This window comes from Schistocerca nitens, unplaced genomic scaffold (genome assembly GCF_023898315.1).
Source record: "Schistocerca nitens isolate TAMUIC-IGC-003100 unplaced genomic scaffold, iqSchNite1.1 HiC_scaffold_376, whole genome shotgun sequence".
Taxonomy (NCBI): domain Eukaryota; kingdom Metazoa; phylum Arthropoda; class Insecta; order Orthoptera; family Acrididae; genus Schistocerca; species Schistocerca nitens.
In genome coordinates, this window is record NW_026045910.1 from 2,886,479 (window position 1) to 2,903,843 (window position 17,365).

Genomic DNA, 17,365 nt, shown 5'->3' on the forward strand with positions numbered 1-17,365 from the left:
GTAATGATGGAGGCACAATATTTGTGATCAGAAAAACAAAAATACCATCTCAAACACAGCACATAGGAAAATTCCATTTTGTCCTACTTCCCAGTTGCACTATAGCCTCATAAAGACAACTACAACGCGAGACAGGCAGAAAATCAGATATGAGAATGTCACAAAAACATTTATGTAAAAAAATACATTTGGAAATGAGAATCGATTCTCGAAACACTTTGTGCTAAGCATTAAAAAATTAATGACAGGTGCAGTTTTTCCTTCTTTAGATTCTGAAGATTTCAGTATATGAAGAATACCAGATCTATGTCCATCCGTGGCAGCCAAAGAAGGTGCATGAAGGAGAGCGAATGGAAGGGCTAGAAGGGGAGATGGGAGGCCCTAAGGAAAAAAAAAGTGGTCAGTGTGACAGAATGTCAATCCTAAGGGCCCGGGTTCGATTCCCGGCTAGGTCGAAGATTTTTTCCGATCAGGGACTGGGTGTTGTATTGTCCTAATCATCGTCATTTCATCCCCATAGACGCGCAAGTCGCCGAAGTGCGTCAAATCGAAAGACTTGTACCTGGCGAACGGTCTACCTGACGGGAGGCCCCAGTCACACGATATTTTTACCGGATCCATGAGGAGTAAATTGTGCAGTTTTTCATTATGTAGATCACGAAATTTTCGATATATGAAGAATACTAGATCTACAAGGAATGTCAGTTATGGAGACTGACCTAGATGGAGGGAGAGAGGTCCAGCAGGTTCTCGACAGTCGAGAAGTGGACGACTTCGCCAGAGGCGCAGTAGGAAACGACTGGGACCGCGACGACGCCGACGTCGGACTCTGGCAGCAGCGTCTGCGCCGACTGGCCGGGCTCGCAGGCGCCGGCGACGACGTCATCGGCGTGGGCGCCGCCCGCGACCCCGCCCCCGCAGCAGCAGGGCAGCAGGCGGCGGAACTCGCGCCGGAAGTTGTCGTTGAGCCAGGCGTAAAGGAATGGGTTGTAGCAGGCCGAGCTGGTGGCGAGAACGTGCGCCACGAAGAAGCCGAGGTGGAAGAAGCGCCAGCGCGTGGCGCGCGCGCTCAGGTCGGCGGCCAGGTTGAGCAGCGCCAGCGGCAGCCAGCAGGCGGCGAACACCGCCACGACGGCCACCAGCAGGCGCAGAGTGCGGCGCGCGCGCGCGCGCGCCGCCTCGCGCACCGCGACGGGCGGGCTGGCGGCGCTGGCTGCGCGCCGGTCGCGCTCTCGCGCGCGCAGCCGCAGCCAGACGCGGCCGTAGCAGAAGGCGGCGACGGCGAGCGGCACGGCCAGCTGCGCGCAGAAGGTGGCGGCGCCGAAGGTGGCGCGCGCGCGCGCCGACGGCCAGTGTTCCTCGCAGGCGCCGTCGGCCGGCCGGTGCTGCACGTGCAGCGCGTACGGGAGCGCGCCCGCGCACGCGCACAGCCACACCGCCGCCACGGAGAGCAGGCAGCAGGAGCCGCGCGGCCGCGCGCGCAGCGGCTGCGTCACCGCCACGTACCGGTCCGCAGCCACCACCGCCAGCGACAGCGACGACACGTACACGCTGGTGCCCTGCACACACACGCACACACATAACAGGCACATGCGCGCGCTGTCACAACAACCACTCTCCTCCCTGCTCCACATCAGCACTTGACATCACAGTAACATCCACCACACCCAGAAGCACAAGAAGGACTGGAAGCATTTTGGGCCGCACACAGACCAAGAACGAGGCGCTAAGACACAGATGTAGTCTTTCGACCCTACTGTTCAATCTCTACACCGAAGAAGCAATGATGGAAACAAAACAAAGCTTCAGCAGAGGAACTGAAATTCAAGGTGAAAGGATGTCAATAATGCAATTCGCTGATGACATTGTTATCCTGAGTCAAAGTGAAGAAAAACTAAATGATCTGCTGAATGGAATGAACAGTCTAATGAGTACAGAATATGGACTTGAGAATAAATCGAAGAAGAAACTAATGAGAAGTAGCAGAAATGAGAACGGCGAGAAACTTAACATCAGGATTGATAGTCATGAAGTAGATGAAGTTAACGAATTATGCTACCTATGGAGCAAAATAATTAAACAGATGGAGCAAGGAAGACATTAAAAGACATTCCTGTCCAAGAGAATACTAGTATCAAACATAGGCCTTAATTTGAGGATGAAATTTCTGAGAATGTACTTTTGTAGCACAGCAATGTATGCTAGTGAAACATGGACTGTGAGAAAACTGGAACACAAGAGAATCTAAGCATTTGAGATGTGCTGCTACAGACGACTGTTGAAAATGAGGAGGACTGATAAGGTAAGGAGTGAGAAGGCTCTGCGCAGAATTGGAGAGGAAGGAATGTGTCGAAAACACTGATAAGGAGAAGGAATAGGGTGATATGGACATCTGTTAAGACATCGAGGAATTACTTCCATGGTACTACAGGGAGCTGTAGAGGATAAAAACTGTAGAGGAAGACAGAGATTGGAATACATCCTGCAAATAACTGAAGACATACATTGCAAGTGCTCATCTGAGATGAAGAAGTTGGCTCAGGAGAGGAATTCGTGATGGACCGCATCAAACCAGTCAGAAGGCTGATGACTCAAAAAAAGAAAAACCACACAGTGGGCACCAAATTTATTCTGGCAAGATTACAGTCAGCTCGCTGTCATGTCTGTTATAGATCAGAAATGACGTCTGTTTCTCATTTTAAACTAATGAGTGTCACCTACAATGTTACTGTGCAGGGTAGCTGAGCGGTCTGAGGCACATTGTCACGGTCTGCGTGGCTCCCCCCGTCGGAGATTCGAGTCCTCCCTCAGGCATGGATGTGTGTGTTGTCCTTACCATAAGTCAGTTTAAGTTAGATTAAGTAGTGTGTAAGCTTAGGTACCGATGACCTCAGCAGTTTGGTCCCATAATACCTTACCACAGCCAGCCGTGGTGGCCGAGGGTTCTAGGCACTTCAGTCTGGAACCGCGTGACCACTACGGTCGCAGGTTCGAATCCTGCCTCTGGCAAGAATGTGTGTGATGTCCTTCGGTTAGTTAGGATTAAGTAGTTCTAAGTTCTAGGGGACTGATGACCTCAGATGTTAAGTCCCATAGTGCTCAGAGCCATTTGAACCATTCTGAACCTTACCACAAATTTCTCTTTTTTTTTTTTTTTTTTTTTTTTTTGCCTACATTTCATCTCTGAACTCACTGCTTTGGTATATTTGGAGACTCCACTGACCAGTCTTTCGCCACTGTCCATTTAACCAAAAACTAGTCACTTGAGTCTTACGTTGGGTGCAAGTGGCCTATACTAGTGTAGAATTGCGTTTTATTGGCAGGGCACTTAGAAGATGTAACAGACCTACTAAGGAGAGTGCTCACACTACACTTGTTCGTCCTCTCTTAGAATACTGATGCGTGGTATGGGATCCTTACCAGATAGAACTGACGGAGTACATCGAAAAAGTTCAAAGAAGGGCAGCACGTTTCGTATTATCGCGAAATATGGGAGAGAATGTCACAGAAATTATGCAGGATTTGGGCTGGAAATCATTAAAAGAAAGGCGTTTTTCGTTGCGACAGAATCTTCTCACGAAATTCCAATCACCAACTCTCTCCTCTGAATGCGAAAATATTTTGCTGACAGCGACCTACATAGGGAGGAACGATCACAACGATAAAAAACAGATATCAGAGCTCGTACGGAAAGATATAGGTGTTCATTCTTTTCCCGTGTTATACGAGTTTGGAATAATAGAGAATTGTGAAGGTGGTTCAACGAACCCTCTGCCAGGCACTTAAATGTGATTTTCAGAATATCCATGTAGATGTAGATGTAGAATGGAGAGCGATTACGCGAGATTGCAAGAGCAACTGAGGAGTTATAGTATTGCCACTCCATACACAGCTGTTACGAATAACTGTTGTTATTTACCAATATGCTCACCAGTCACCATTGATGAGCAGAAGTGATGAGTGCGGGTCACAGAAACATGTTTGCTGTTAAATACGCCATACTTTGTGTCAATGCATTTTCACTGTACACAATGTGGGCCCTTTATGTATCTTCGATAACAACTGTATTGCAACAATTGGTCTATAAGACCACAAATATGTTTTTTTGATGATGACATGTCACAGACCACTCTGACATATTTTAACATTTCAAGATGTACTTGAAAAGGCTATAATGATGAAAACATGATTGTGTAAAATATATGAACAATTAAGTCAAATGGTGGAAATTTCTCTCAAAAAATCTACACTCCTGAAAATGGAAAAAAGAACACATTGACACCGGTGTGTCAGACCCACCATACTTGCTCCGGACACTGCGAGAGGGCTGTACAAGCAATGATCACACGCACGGCACAGCGGACACACTAGGAACCGCGGTGTTGGCCGTCGAATGGCGCTAGCTGCGCAGCATTTGTGCACCGCCGCCGTCAGTGTCAGCCAGTTTGCCGTGGCATACGGAGCTCCATCGCAGTCTTTAACACTGGTAGCATGCCGCGACAGCGTGGACGTGAACCGTATGTGCAGTTGACGGACTTTGAGCGAGGGCGTATAGTGGGCATGCGGGAGGCCGGGTGGACGTACCGCCGAATTGCTCAACACGTGGGGCGTGAGGTCTCCACAGGACATCGATGTTGTCGCCAGTGGTCGGCGGAAGGTGCACGTGCCCGTCGACCTGGGACCGGACCGCAGCGACGCACGGATGCACGCCAAGACCGTAGGATCCTACGCAGTGCCGTAGGGGACCGCACCGCCACTTCCCAGCAAATTAGGGACACTGTTGCTCCTGGGGTATCGGCGAGGACCATTCGCAACCGTCTCCATGAAGCTGGGCTACGTTCCCACACACCGTTAGGCCGTCTTCCGCTCACGCCCCAACATCGTGCAGCCCGCCTCCAGTGGTGTCGCGACAGGCGTGAATGGAGGGACGAATGGAGACGTGTCGTCTTCAGCGATGAGAGCCGCTTCTGCCTTGGTGCCAATGATGGTCGTATGCGTGTTTGGCGCCGTGCAGGTGAGCGCCACAATCAGGACTGCATACGACCGAAGCACACAGGGCCAACACCCGGCATCATGGTGTGGGGAGCGATCTCCTACACTGGCCGTACACCACTGATGATCGTCGAGGGGACACTGAATAGTGCACGGTACATCCAAACCGTCATCGAACCCATCGTTCTACCATTCCTAGACCGGCAAGGGAACTTGCTGTTCCAACAGGACAATGCACGTCCGCATGTATCCCGTGCCACCCAACGTGCTCTAGAAGGTGTAAGTCAACTACCCCGGCCAGCAAGATCTCCGGATCTGTCCCCCATTGAGCATGTTTGGGACTGGATGAAGCGTCGTCTCACGCGGTCTGCACGTCCAGCACGAACGCTGGTCCAACTGAGGCGCCAGGTGGAAATGGCATGGCAAGCCGTTCCACAGGACTACATCCAGCATCTCTACGATCGTCTCCATGGGAGAATAGCAGCCTGCATTGCTGCGAAAGGTGGATATACACTGTACTAGTGCCGACATTGTGCATGCTCTGTTGCCTGTGTCTATGTGCCTGTGGTTCTGTCAGTGTGATCATGTGATGTATCTGACCCCAGGAATGTGTCAATAAAGTTTCCCCTTCCTGGGACAATGAATTCACGGTGTTCTTATTTCAATTTCCAGGAGTGTATATATCTGTGGTCCCCCAGTAAGGATAGATCATGTTTCTTGTCTGTTAGCACTGACAACTCTACGAAAACGCTGCTGCTGTGGGTCATTAAGTGAAGATCGTCGGCCACTGCGCTGCCGTGATGAGCACTAATGCCCGAAATTTGGTATTCTCGGCACACTCTTGACACTCTGAATCTTGGAACATTCAATTCCCTAACAATTTCCGAAATGGACTGTCTCATGTGTCCAACTCTAACATTACGCGTTCAAAGTCTGTTAATTCCCGTCCATGCAGCCATAATCTGCTCAAAAAACTTTTCACATGATTCACTTGATTACGAATGACACATCTGCGAATGCACTGCCCTTTCATGCCCTGTATACGCGATACTACCACCATCTGCATATGTGCATATTATTACCCCATGACTTTTATTTTCTCCTGCGGCCTTTTCCTCAAAAAAATAGCTCTGAGCACTATGGGACTTAACATCTGAGGTCATCAGTCCCCTAGAACGTAGAACTACTTAAACCTAACTAACCTAAGGACATCACACACATCCATGGCCGAGGCAGGATTCGAACCTGCGACCGTAGCGGTCTGTGGAATTGCATCACTGCCACTGATTTCGTATTCTTTGATTTATAGTGTTTTTTTAGAAGTATATGTCGCGTCATTTCTTTCGGACATGTCTCGAAGGACAGGCACAATTTTGATCCATGTGTTATTACTAATTAGACCCAAAAGAATTACAAACATTAGCTGTGAGCGGGAATTGATTGAAATCGGTTAGGAGAATTGAACATTAGTGTCAGACTGGGTTTCGAACCCAAACCTCTTGCTTACTAGGCAGATGCTTTGACCACTAATAATGCGAACACAGTAGTCATTGCAACTGCGTGGACTACCCTAGCACGCCAATCGATTTCAATGAATTCCCGCTCGCAGCCAATGTCTGTCATTTATTTGTGTCTTTGTTTACAAGTGGTTGCAACGCAGTAAAGCTTACGAAAGTTGTGTGTAGATCTATTACTACAATCTGCGCAAACCTCCTTCCAGTAAAGTATAATTACTACACTTTAATAACATGAGTTTAGTTGCGATGTAGCAGCGGATTCTCGTCAGCCCACACATGTTGATGGTGAAAATTTACAATTTGATCACGTTGGAATGAAGCCTCATCCGTAAAGAGAACATTTGCACTGAAATAGGGATTGACACATTGATGGATGAACCATTCGCAGAAGTGTACCCGTGGAGGCCAAACAGCTGCTGACAGTGCCTGCACACGCTGTACATGGTACGGAAACAACTTGTTCTCCCGTAGCACTCTCCATACAGTGACGTGGTCAACGTTACCTTGTACAGCAGCAACTTCTCTGACGCTGACATTAGGGTTATCGTCAACTGCACTAAGAATTGCCTCGTCCATTGCAGGTGTCCTCGTCGTTCTCGGTCTTCCCCAGTCGCGAGTCATAGGCTGGAATGTTCCGTGCTCCCTAAGACGCCGATCAATTGCTTCGAACGTCTTCCTGTCGGGACACCTTCGTTCTGGAAATCTGTCTCGATACAAACGTACCGCGCCACGGCTATTGCCCCGTGCTAATCCATACATCAAATAGGCATCTGCCAACTCCGCATTTGTAAACATTGCACTGACTGCAAAACCACGTTCGTGATGAATACTAACCTGTTGATGCTACGTACTGATGTGCTTGATGCTAGTACTGTGGAGCAATGAGTCGCATGTCAACACAAACACCGAAGTCATCATTACTTTCCTTCAATTGGGCCAACTGGCGGTGAATCGAGGAAGTACAGTACATACTGACGAAACTAAAATGAGCTCTAACATGGAAATTAAGCGTTTCCGGACGCATGTCCACATAACATCTTTACTTTCTTTGTGTGTGAGGAATGTTTCCTGAAAGTTTGGCCGTACCTTTTTGTAACACCCTGTATACAGGCGCAGCGGGCGGCCAAGGAAACGCCTGTTGTCATCCGCCTTATGCCACCAGTAGTAGTCTCTAAATGGCCGCTTCCTCGGACACATAATATTTTATAACAATACCACGAATCAATTTAGAATCTTCGTAATTTTTGTATGAACGGCTAAAATCATGGAAAAAGTTTTAGCTCGCCTGCATTTAAACTTTCCAGTCCAGAATTTTTTGAACGGAACTGACAGTAGAACATGAGCTCTGAACTATGAGTTTAAGTGAACTTACATTTGTTTTTATTTACATCCAGGTCTTGAAACTTGTCATAGCGCTATTATTTAATAGGTCTCATTACGTGTTGTAATCAGAACTTTCTAGCATTAATATAACAGATACATAATTTACTACAAATAAGGACGTTTTTGTTCCAAATTTAGTTTTCAGTAAATTATTCGAAAACCATTGGAGGTAGCTTAATGGGGGTCACGTAGTTCCTGTTTTTATGCTAAACTGAAGCGTCATACAAATTTTCGTATTTCTAAGTCTAATATTTAGCACCTTCAATTTTTCTTAAAAAGGTGGATTCTGACCAAAGTATTGCTTTAATCACGTTGACACTTATACCAGTTAATTTTGACTTGCATCTGCACATTATAGCTTTATTATTTAGCACCACTTATTTTTTTCTTAATGCCATGTATTTAGAGAAAGATACTTATCCGATTAATCTCAGATTTGACCATTTAAACATTAATATGCTAAAACACATGCTTACAAAATTAGGAAAAGCAATTTTAACTTTTAATTTCATTCTTAAAATAAGGGGTAATGCTCATGTATCCAGGCGCTCAGTCCGGAACCGCGCGACTGCTACGGTCGCAGGTTCGAATCCTGCCTCGGGCATGGATGTGTGTGATGTCCTTAGGTTAGTTAGGTTTAAGTAGTTCTAAGTTCTAGGGGACTGATGACCACAGATATTAAGTCCCATAGAGCTCAGAGCCGTTTGAACCATTTGAATGCTCATGTACTACGGACAGACGCTTATGATAACGTGGCGCTACTAGCAGTGAACTGGGGTAAGTCCCGGCACACTCGCTCTCCTCTGTGTCTCTCAAACAATACAGCGCTTGTTTCGCCACAGTATGAATGTAATGAGTTTTAAATTGTGTAATTGTGAATATTTTTAAGGAACGTGTTCATTGCATCACTAAAGCGAATAATCTTTCCAATGACACATGTGCTAGAACAACCTACGCATCCGCCTGTGGCAGCTTTCGTAAGATGCTAAGTGACAGCTGACCATGTAGCCGAAACAGGTCTGGTTCAGCCGTAAGGCAGCTGCTGGTGGGATAAAAACAGGACGGACGTATCATATTGTGAAAATGCAGAAAGATCGCTACGCCGCTATCTTCAGTTATTCAGATGTGAACAACATACACTCCTGGAAATTGAAATAAGAACACCGTGAATTCATTGTCCCAGGAAGGGGAAACTTTATTGACTCATTCCTGGGGTCAGATACATCACATGATCACACTGACAGAACCACAGGCACATAGACACAGGCCACAGAGCATGCACAATGTCGGCACTAGTACAGTGTATATCCACCTTTCGCAGCAATGCAGGCTGCTATTCTCCCATGGAGACGACCGTAGCGATGCTGGATGTAGTCCTGTGGAACGGCTTGCCATGCCATTTCCACCTGGCGCCTCAGTTGGACCAGCGTTCGTGCTGGACGTGCAGACCGCGTGAGACGACGCTTCATCCAGTCCCAAACATGCTCAAAGGGGGACAGATCCGGGGATCTTGCTGGCCAGGATAGTTGACTTACACCTTCTAGAGCACGTTGGGTGGCACGGGATACATGCGGACGTGCATTGTCCTGTTGGAACAGCAAGTTCCCTTGCCGGTCTAGGAATGATAGAACGATGGGTTCGATGACGGTTTGGATGTACCGTGCACTATTCAGTGTCCCCTCGACGATCACCAGTGGTGTACGGCCAGTGTAGGAGATCGCTCCCCACACCATGATGCCGGGTGTTGGCCCTGTGTGCCTCGGTCGTATGCAGTCCTGATTGTGGCGCTCACCTGCACGGCGCCAAACACGCATACGACCATCATTGGCACCAAGGCAGAAGCGACTCTCATCGCTGAAGACGACACGTCTCCATTCGTCCCTCCATTCACGCCTGTCGCCACACCACTGGAGGCGGGCTGCACGATGTTGGGGCGTGAGCGGAAGACGGCCTAACGGTGTGCGGGACCGTAGCCCAGCTTCATGGAGACGGTTGCGAATGGTCCTCGCCGATACCCCAGGAGCAACAGTGTCCCTAATTTGCTGGGAAGTGGCGGTGCGGTCCCCTACGGCACTGCGTAGGATCCTACGGTCTTGGCGTGCATCCGTGCGTCGCTGCGGTCCGGTCCCAGGTCGACGGGCACGTGCACCTTCCGCCGACCACTGGCGACAACATCGATGTACTGTGGAGACCTCACGCCCCACGTGTTGAGCAATTCGGCGGTACGTCCACCCGGCCTCCCGCATGCCCACTATACGCCCTCGCTCAAAGTCCGTCAGCTGCACATAAGGTTCACGTCCACGCTGTCGCGGCATGCTACCAGTGTTAAAGACTGCGATGGAGCTCCGTATGCCACGGCAAACTGGCTGACACTGACGGCGGCGGGGCACAAATGCTGCGCAGCTAGTGCCATTGGACGCCCAACACCGCGGTTCCTGGTGTGTCCGCTGTGCCGTGCGTGTGATCATTGCTTGTACAGCCCTCTCGCAGTGTCCGGAGCAAGTATGGTGGGTCTGACACACCGGTGTCAATGTGTTCTTTTTTCCATTTCCAGGAGTGTATTTACCGTCTCCAGGATAAGGCGCATTCAAGCCAACGTTGCGGGATTCCGTAGCTAATGGGTAATAATAATGACTTAAACAACAATAAACATTCTTGTCGGTCGCTTTTAATGCAGACATAGGCGAAAATCATAGTCTTGACACTATTTAATTTTTAACTACTGTGAATCCCCGCAGGTGTACTGTCGCATATCCGCATCAAAAATTGGTTCAAATGGCTCTGAGCACTATGGGACTTAACATCTTAGGTCATCAGTCCCCTAGAACTTAGAAATACTTAAACCTAACTAACCTAAGGACATCACACAACACCCAGCCATCACGAGGCAGAGAAAATCCCTGACCCCGCCGGGAATCGAATCCGGGAACCCGGGCGTGGGAAGCGAGAACGCTACCGCACGACCACGAGATGCGGGCATATCCGCATCTGCGCTGATTTTTGTCCTCAAACTTAATAGGAACGTTCTATGTATAGTTGTTCACAAAACTCTATTTCAGCGCTATGGTATCCTACGGTGGTCCGTTGCATGTCCCTAGACTTGATTCAGGTGCCAAAAAATGGAGAGTCTTCAAATGGTTTAGATATCACTGAGCACTATGGGACTTAACATCTGAGGACACCAGTCCGCTAAAACGTACACTACTGGCCATTAAAATTGCTACACTAAGAAGAAATGCAGATGATAAACGGGTATTCATTGGACAAATATTTCATACTAGAACTGACATGTGATTACATTTTCACGCAATTTGGGCCGTAATAACGAACGGCCTTGATACGGCTGGGCATTGAGTCAAACAGAGCTTGGATGGCGTGTACAGGTACAGCTGCCCATGCAGCTTCAACACGATACCACAGTTCACCAAGAGTAGTGACTGGCGTATTGTGACGAGCCAGTTGCTCGGCCACAACTGACCAGACGTTTTCAATTGGCGAGAGATCTGGAGAATGTGCTGGCCAGGTCAGTAGTCGAACATTTTCTGTATCCAGAAAGGCCCGTACAGGACCTGCAACATGCGATTGTGCATTATCCTGCTGAAACGTAGGGTTTTGGAGGGATCGAATGAAGTGTAGCGCCACGGGTCGTAACACATCTGAAATGTAACGTCCACTGTTCAAAGTGCCGTCAATGCAAACAAGAGATGACCGAGACGTGTATCCAACGGCACGCCATCCATCACGCCGGGTGATACGCTAGTATGACGATGACGAATACACTCTTCCAATATGCGTTCACCGCATTGTCGCCAAACACGGATGCGACCATCATGATGCTGTAAACAGAACCTGAATTCATCCGAAAAAATTACTTGTCATTCGTGCACCCAGGTTCATCGTCGAGTACACCATAGCAGGCGCTCCTGTCTGTGATGCAGCGTCTAGGGTAACCGCAGCCATGGTCTCCGAGCTGATAGTCCATGCTGCTGCTAACGTCGCCGAAATGTTCGTGCAGATGGTTGTTGTCTTGCTAACGTCCCCATTTGTTGACTCAGGGATCGAGAAATGGCTGCACTATCCGTTACAGCCAAGCAGATAAGATGCCTGTCATCTCGACTGCTAGTGATACGAGGCCGCTGGGATCCAGCACGGGGTTCCGTATTACCCTCCTGAACCCACCGATTCCATATTCTGCTAGTTGTCATTGGATCTCGATCAACGCGAGCAGCAATGTCGCGATACGATAAACCGCAATCGCGATAGGCTACAATCCGACCTTTATCAAAGTCGGAAACGTGATAGTACGCATTTGTCCTCCTTACACGAGGCATCACAACAACGTTTCACCAGGTAACGCCGGTTAACTGCTGTTTGTGTATGAGAAATTGGTTGGAAACTTTGCTCATGTCAGCCACCGGCGCCAACCTTGTGTGAATGCTGTGAATAGCTAATCATTTGCATATCTTCTTCCTGTCGGTTAAATTTCGCGCCTGTAGCGCGTCATTTCGTGGTGTAGCAATTTTAATGGCCAGTAGTGTAGATCTACTTAAACCTAACTAACCTAAGGACATCACACACAACCGTAGCGGTCGCGCGGTTCCAGACTGAAGCGCCTAGAACCGCTCGACCACACTGGCCGGCGAGAGTCTTCCAAATATGAGTTAGTGCAGGGGATAGGCAAAATAATGCGAACCGTGGTAGTAATGGGCTGGTTGTCTTTAACGGTCAACAAGCCAGGTAAGGCACATGTCGCGCTGAACTGTGCGTGTCCAGTAAGGACTTGGCGTCAGTGCAGATTGTTTACGAGTAGTGCACTCTTTGTATTTGCATTCAGAGCCCGAGGTCGACGTGCAGTGAAAAACCCGTCAGAGTTCCAAAGATGGCAGATTGTGAGGGCCCGATTAGCTGGAGCATCAGTAATCGAGACAGACAACTTATTAAATGCTTCAAGAGCAACTGTAGTGACAACCTACACAAAATATGGAAAGACATCATCGCTGAAATGTAATAGTGGGCGCAAATCAAAACTAAATGATAGAGATCGTCGTACACTAACACGAATTGTGTCAAAACAACACAATACTACGGCGGCTAAAGTGACTGCAGAGGTCAATAGTCACCTTCGAGACCCCGTATCTATCGACAACTCCATAAAGCGAATATTTAAGGACGAGCTGCTATACCGAAACCAATAGTGACGACAATCAACGCAAAGAAGCGTAAAACATGGCGTCAGGAATAAAAATCTTGTACGGTTGATCACGTCATATGGTCCGATGAGTCAACGTTTCCGTTATTTCCAACATCGGGCAGGGTTTACGACTGGAGAAGCCTACAATCCTGATTGCTTGATTCCAACGGTTAAGCACGGAAGTGCAAGTGTGATGGTGTGGGCAGCCATATCATGGTATTCTGTTGGTCCCATTATTACTTTCAAAGGCCGTCTTACAGCCAACGATTATGTGAAAATTTTAGATGATCTGGTGCACTCCATGATTCAAATGTTGTTCCCGAATAATGATGTCACATTTCAGGACGATAATGCACCTATTTACACAGCCAGGACAGTACAGTCGTGGTATGAGGAGCATGCAACTGAACTGCAGTGACTTCCCTGGCCAGCACAGTCCCCGGACTTCTAACATTAGCGAGCCGTTGTGGTCGGTTTTGGAACGCAGACTCCGGAGCAGATTTCCGCCTCCGCCGTCACTATAGGAGTTACAAGAGGTTCTGATCGAAGAGTGGCATAACATTCGACTATACAATCATTATATGCCAGTATTCCAAGAAGAATCGCAGCTGTATTGCGGGCAAATAGGGGTCGAACTCCTTATTAATAAACCATTTCCAAGTAAGTACAGGTGTTCTCATTATTTTATCTATCCCCTGTAGATGGCGCTTGGTTTTTGTGTCAAGCTGTGCTTCCCTCTGGGGATCTAAAATTTAAAACACATGAGAAGTGAATTTTGTTGACTGCTATACTACGAGTCAAAAAAAACTAATGCTGTGTTTTTGTATGTATATCACCACAATTAAAACGTATTACATCAATATTAATGGCACTTGGAACACAAACTTCCTTCTTGATATTTTGTCGGAAACTCACATTTTAGAGTCCGTGGTTCAGTACGAAATATGAGTCTTGCAAAGACTAAAACAACAACCATCCAATTTTAATAATGTTATTTATTTACAAAGACAGACACGTTCATCATCAGACAGCTGTTCACTGTAATATAAACGTGAACAACAACCTGAAGATGAATCAGTCGGTTCAAAAACCGATGTAACGGGACATCCTCCTCCAGAATTACTTTTCTTTAACAGTAGTTGCCGATACCAATATTATTTTTTTTAATTTTGGACAGGTCAGTATCATCTCAATTGCTTTTCTGAAACTTGCATATAATTTTATACACAGTATATTATACTTCAAGCTAAAATTTATGAAAATGAATTACTAAAATAAAATGTTTTAGTCTCGATGTTATAATCGATAAGTACTAGATCTGAATGTAGGGTAAAAATTATTTTTTATAGAAACATTTGAAATTACGAACTACTGGCACACTTAAAATTTATTTATTAATTACGCAATGCTGTACTTGTTACTATGGTTATTTCTGGATTAATTTATGAAATAATAATCGAAAGTATTAATATAACAGAAACTAGTAGAAATTCATTTGTTAAGAAAAAATGTAAACCCTTTGGAATATAGTTATTTTCGCAGAGTGTGAGAGTCGAAAGCATGCCTCTGATGTGATCGGACGCATTTTTGTATTTTGTGCGAACAATGTGCTCTCGGCTTTGTTAATGTGAAAAATCAAAAGACTCTACGGTATACTAACATGTGAGAAAATGTAATTACGTAAAAACAAAAAATCTGTAACAACGATCTTAAAATTTTAGATCAATCCAACCGCAAGGACCTAAAATGTGACATTTTGAGTTTCGAGAATTAGACTCCTAGACAAGAAGAATTGGAGCCAACTTTGCGTGACAAACTAAGTAACCTAGAAAGCTTATTCTAGTCTTCGCTCCTCTCAAATCTTCATAAAAGACTAATGCGGACAATAGATGGAATTAGCAAGGAGGGGGAGATTAAACCGGTAACGGCGCTGTTTATGTAAATACGACGGCTATTTTGTTTTTCAAGGTCCGATCTGTCGCGGAATAGAAACCACAGTGATAATCTAAAATGTTTTATTTGTAACATTTTATACCTTCCACCTACTTCTCTACGAATTAGCTACTTCGACTTAGACATTTGTCCAACATCGAACCGAGCGAGGTGGCGCAGTGGTTAGACACTGGACTCGCATTCGGGAGGACGACGGTTCAATCCCGCGTCCGGCCATCCTGATTTAGGTTTTCCGTGATTTCCCTAAATCGCTCCAGGCAAATGCCGGGATGGTTCCTTTCAAAGGGCACGGCCGACTTCCTTCCCCGTCCTTCCCTAATCCGATGAGACCGATGACCTCGCTGTCTGGTCTCCTTCCCCAAACCAACCAACCAATCCAACATCGACATCACAGAGGGCAGCCGCCTGTGCTTTCTGCCAACTCTCTACGCTGCTCTGCACCTCTTTCGTTGTCTGTGTGCTCAGAACTTGAAAGTGCGACGTGACGCGATCGACAGGCGTATCAGAGCTACTGCGCAACACATCTGCGCAAAACGTCATCGGATTTTCACTGTGGTTTAATTTTGTGACCGTTCAGGCCTTGAAAAACGAAATAGCCCTCGTAAACAGTAGTATCAGCAGTCGCTTGTTGTTTTCTTCTTCCCAACAATCAGGTTGTAAAAACTTTCTTATTGGTAATTAGAACCGGTCAGTTTTCTGAAGTGGCGCTTAGAACGGTCTTAATAAAGCGTCGATTCGGGAAACAGCATAATCCTCAATTTTTGGAAACAAATCAGATATGTTCAAACAGGGATATGTTATTATTATTATTATTATTACTCGAAAAGCTCCCAGAGTGCAAGACGCTAAGTAAAGATAGTTCATTTCCCGTTCTTCTTGTTCTTCTGGTTCTTTTTATTTGCCCATCAGTTTCTCATTGTTTGCGAGAATTTAGCTCTTCTTTCATCGCTCCATTTTGTTCCGGTTCTTCGGGCTTTTGTCTCAGATTTAACCTCCCATTTTTCTACTTTTATTCTAAAATTGTTCCTTACGTCTATTTCTTCTTTGGTGATATTGGCTAATTCCAAGTCTTTGTTAACATTTTGGATCCATTCTCCTCCATTAGCGAGGGAATCTACGTATTTTACTATTCTTTCTGTTAGTCTGTGTTCAGGAAGCCTCGTTATCTAGCCATAGAATTTCAGGCGTCTTTTCCTCATATCCGTCTCTGTATTAGACTATTCTTCAATTTTGAACGTTTCCTGTAGTCTATATCCATTCTCGGTCTATCTTGGTCCCAAAATTTTTCTAATTATTTTTCTTCCTTCTTTCTTTAGATTTTCTATATCATTTTTCCTGTTTAGTGCCAAGGTTTCGCTGGCGTATAACATTGACGGTTTAATTACTGTTTTGTAATGTCTAATTTTGGCATATGAGGATAAGCATTTTTTATCATACAGTTTTTTCACTAATCCTATACCTTTACGAAATTTTTGTATTCTTTCTTGTTGTGCATATTTTCAGAGATAATTTCTCCTAGGTATTTAAAGTGTGATGCTATGTTAATTTCTCCATATTTGGTTTGTAATTGGAAAATTTCTAAATTTGTTGTTTTAAACACTGTATTTTCAAACAATATCTGCAGGCCGACTTTCTTTGCACATTTTTTTAGAGTTTCTATATGTTTTATAGCCATCTCACAAGAATCTGTCATTATTGCGAGATCGTCCGCAAAGTCTATGTAGGGGATTAGTAGCTTATTTTTTTGGTTCGTAATGAAATTGGTTTCCAGCAATTTTCTTCTTCAGGTTTCTTTTCCCAATCTTCCATGACTCTATCTAGAACTACACTGAACAACAAAGGCGATAATCCATTACCTTGTCTAACCCCAGGTTTTATCTCGAATGGTTTTGGAAGTTTTCTCATTAATTTCACTTTGGATGTTATTATTCATTCTCCACACAAATGTCAGATTTTGAACTTACACTTTTTTTTTTTTTTTAGTCCTGTCCATACCCCTCTAACTGTACATACGGTCAACAGTGAAGATTTAATTAAAGAAATAGACAACATACTTAACCCAATAGCATGGCTTAAGAAAAAACAAAGCAATGAAGTATACTACTGGCCATTAAAATTGCTACACCACGAAGATGACGTGCAACAGACGCGAAATTTAACCGCATTGACGGCACTTTCAACAGTGGACGTTACATTTCGGATATGTTACGACCCGTGGCTCTACCCTTCATTCGATCCCTGCGAAACCCTACATTTCAGCAGGATAATGCACGATCGCTTGTTGCAGGTCCTGTACGGACCTTTCTGGATACAGAAAATGTTCGACTGC

General features: G+C 45.9%; 1 protein-coding gene across 1 annotated transcript in view; it reads right to left on the bottom strand.

Moving 5' to 3' along the window:
• Positions 1-887: 887 nt before the first annotated feature.
• Positions 888-17,365, bottom strand: part of LOC126229631 (prolactin-releasing peptide receptor-like) — a gene marked incomplete at its 3' end in the record, with an annotated part of 98,758 nt that continues 82,280 nt past the window's right edge. Inside the window, exon 2 of the mRNA XM_049942372.1 lies at positions 888-1,559. Coding sequence (XP_049798329.1) covers positions 888-1,559 — 672 coding nt within the window. The remainder of the gene's footprint in view (positions 1,560-17,365) is intronic.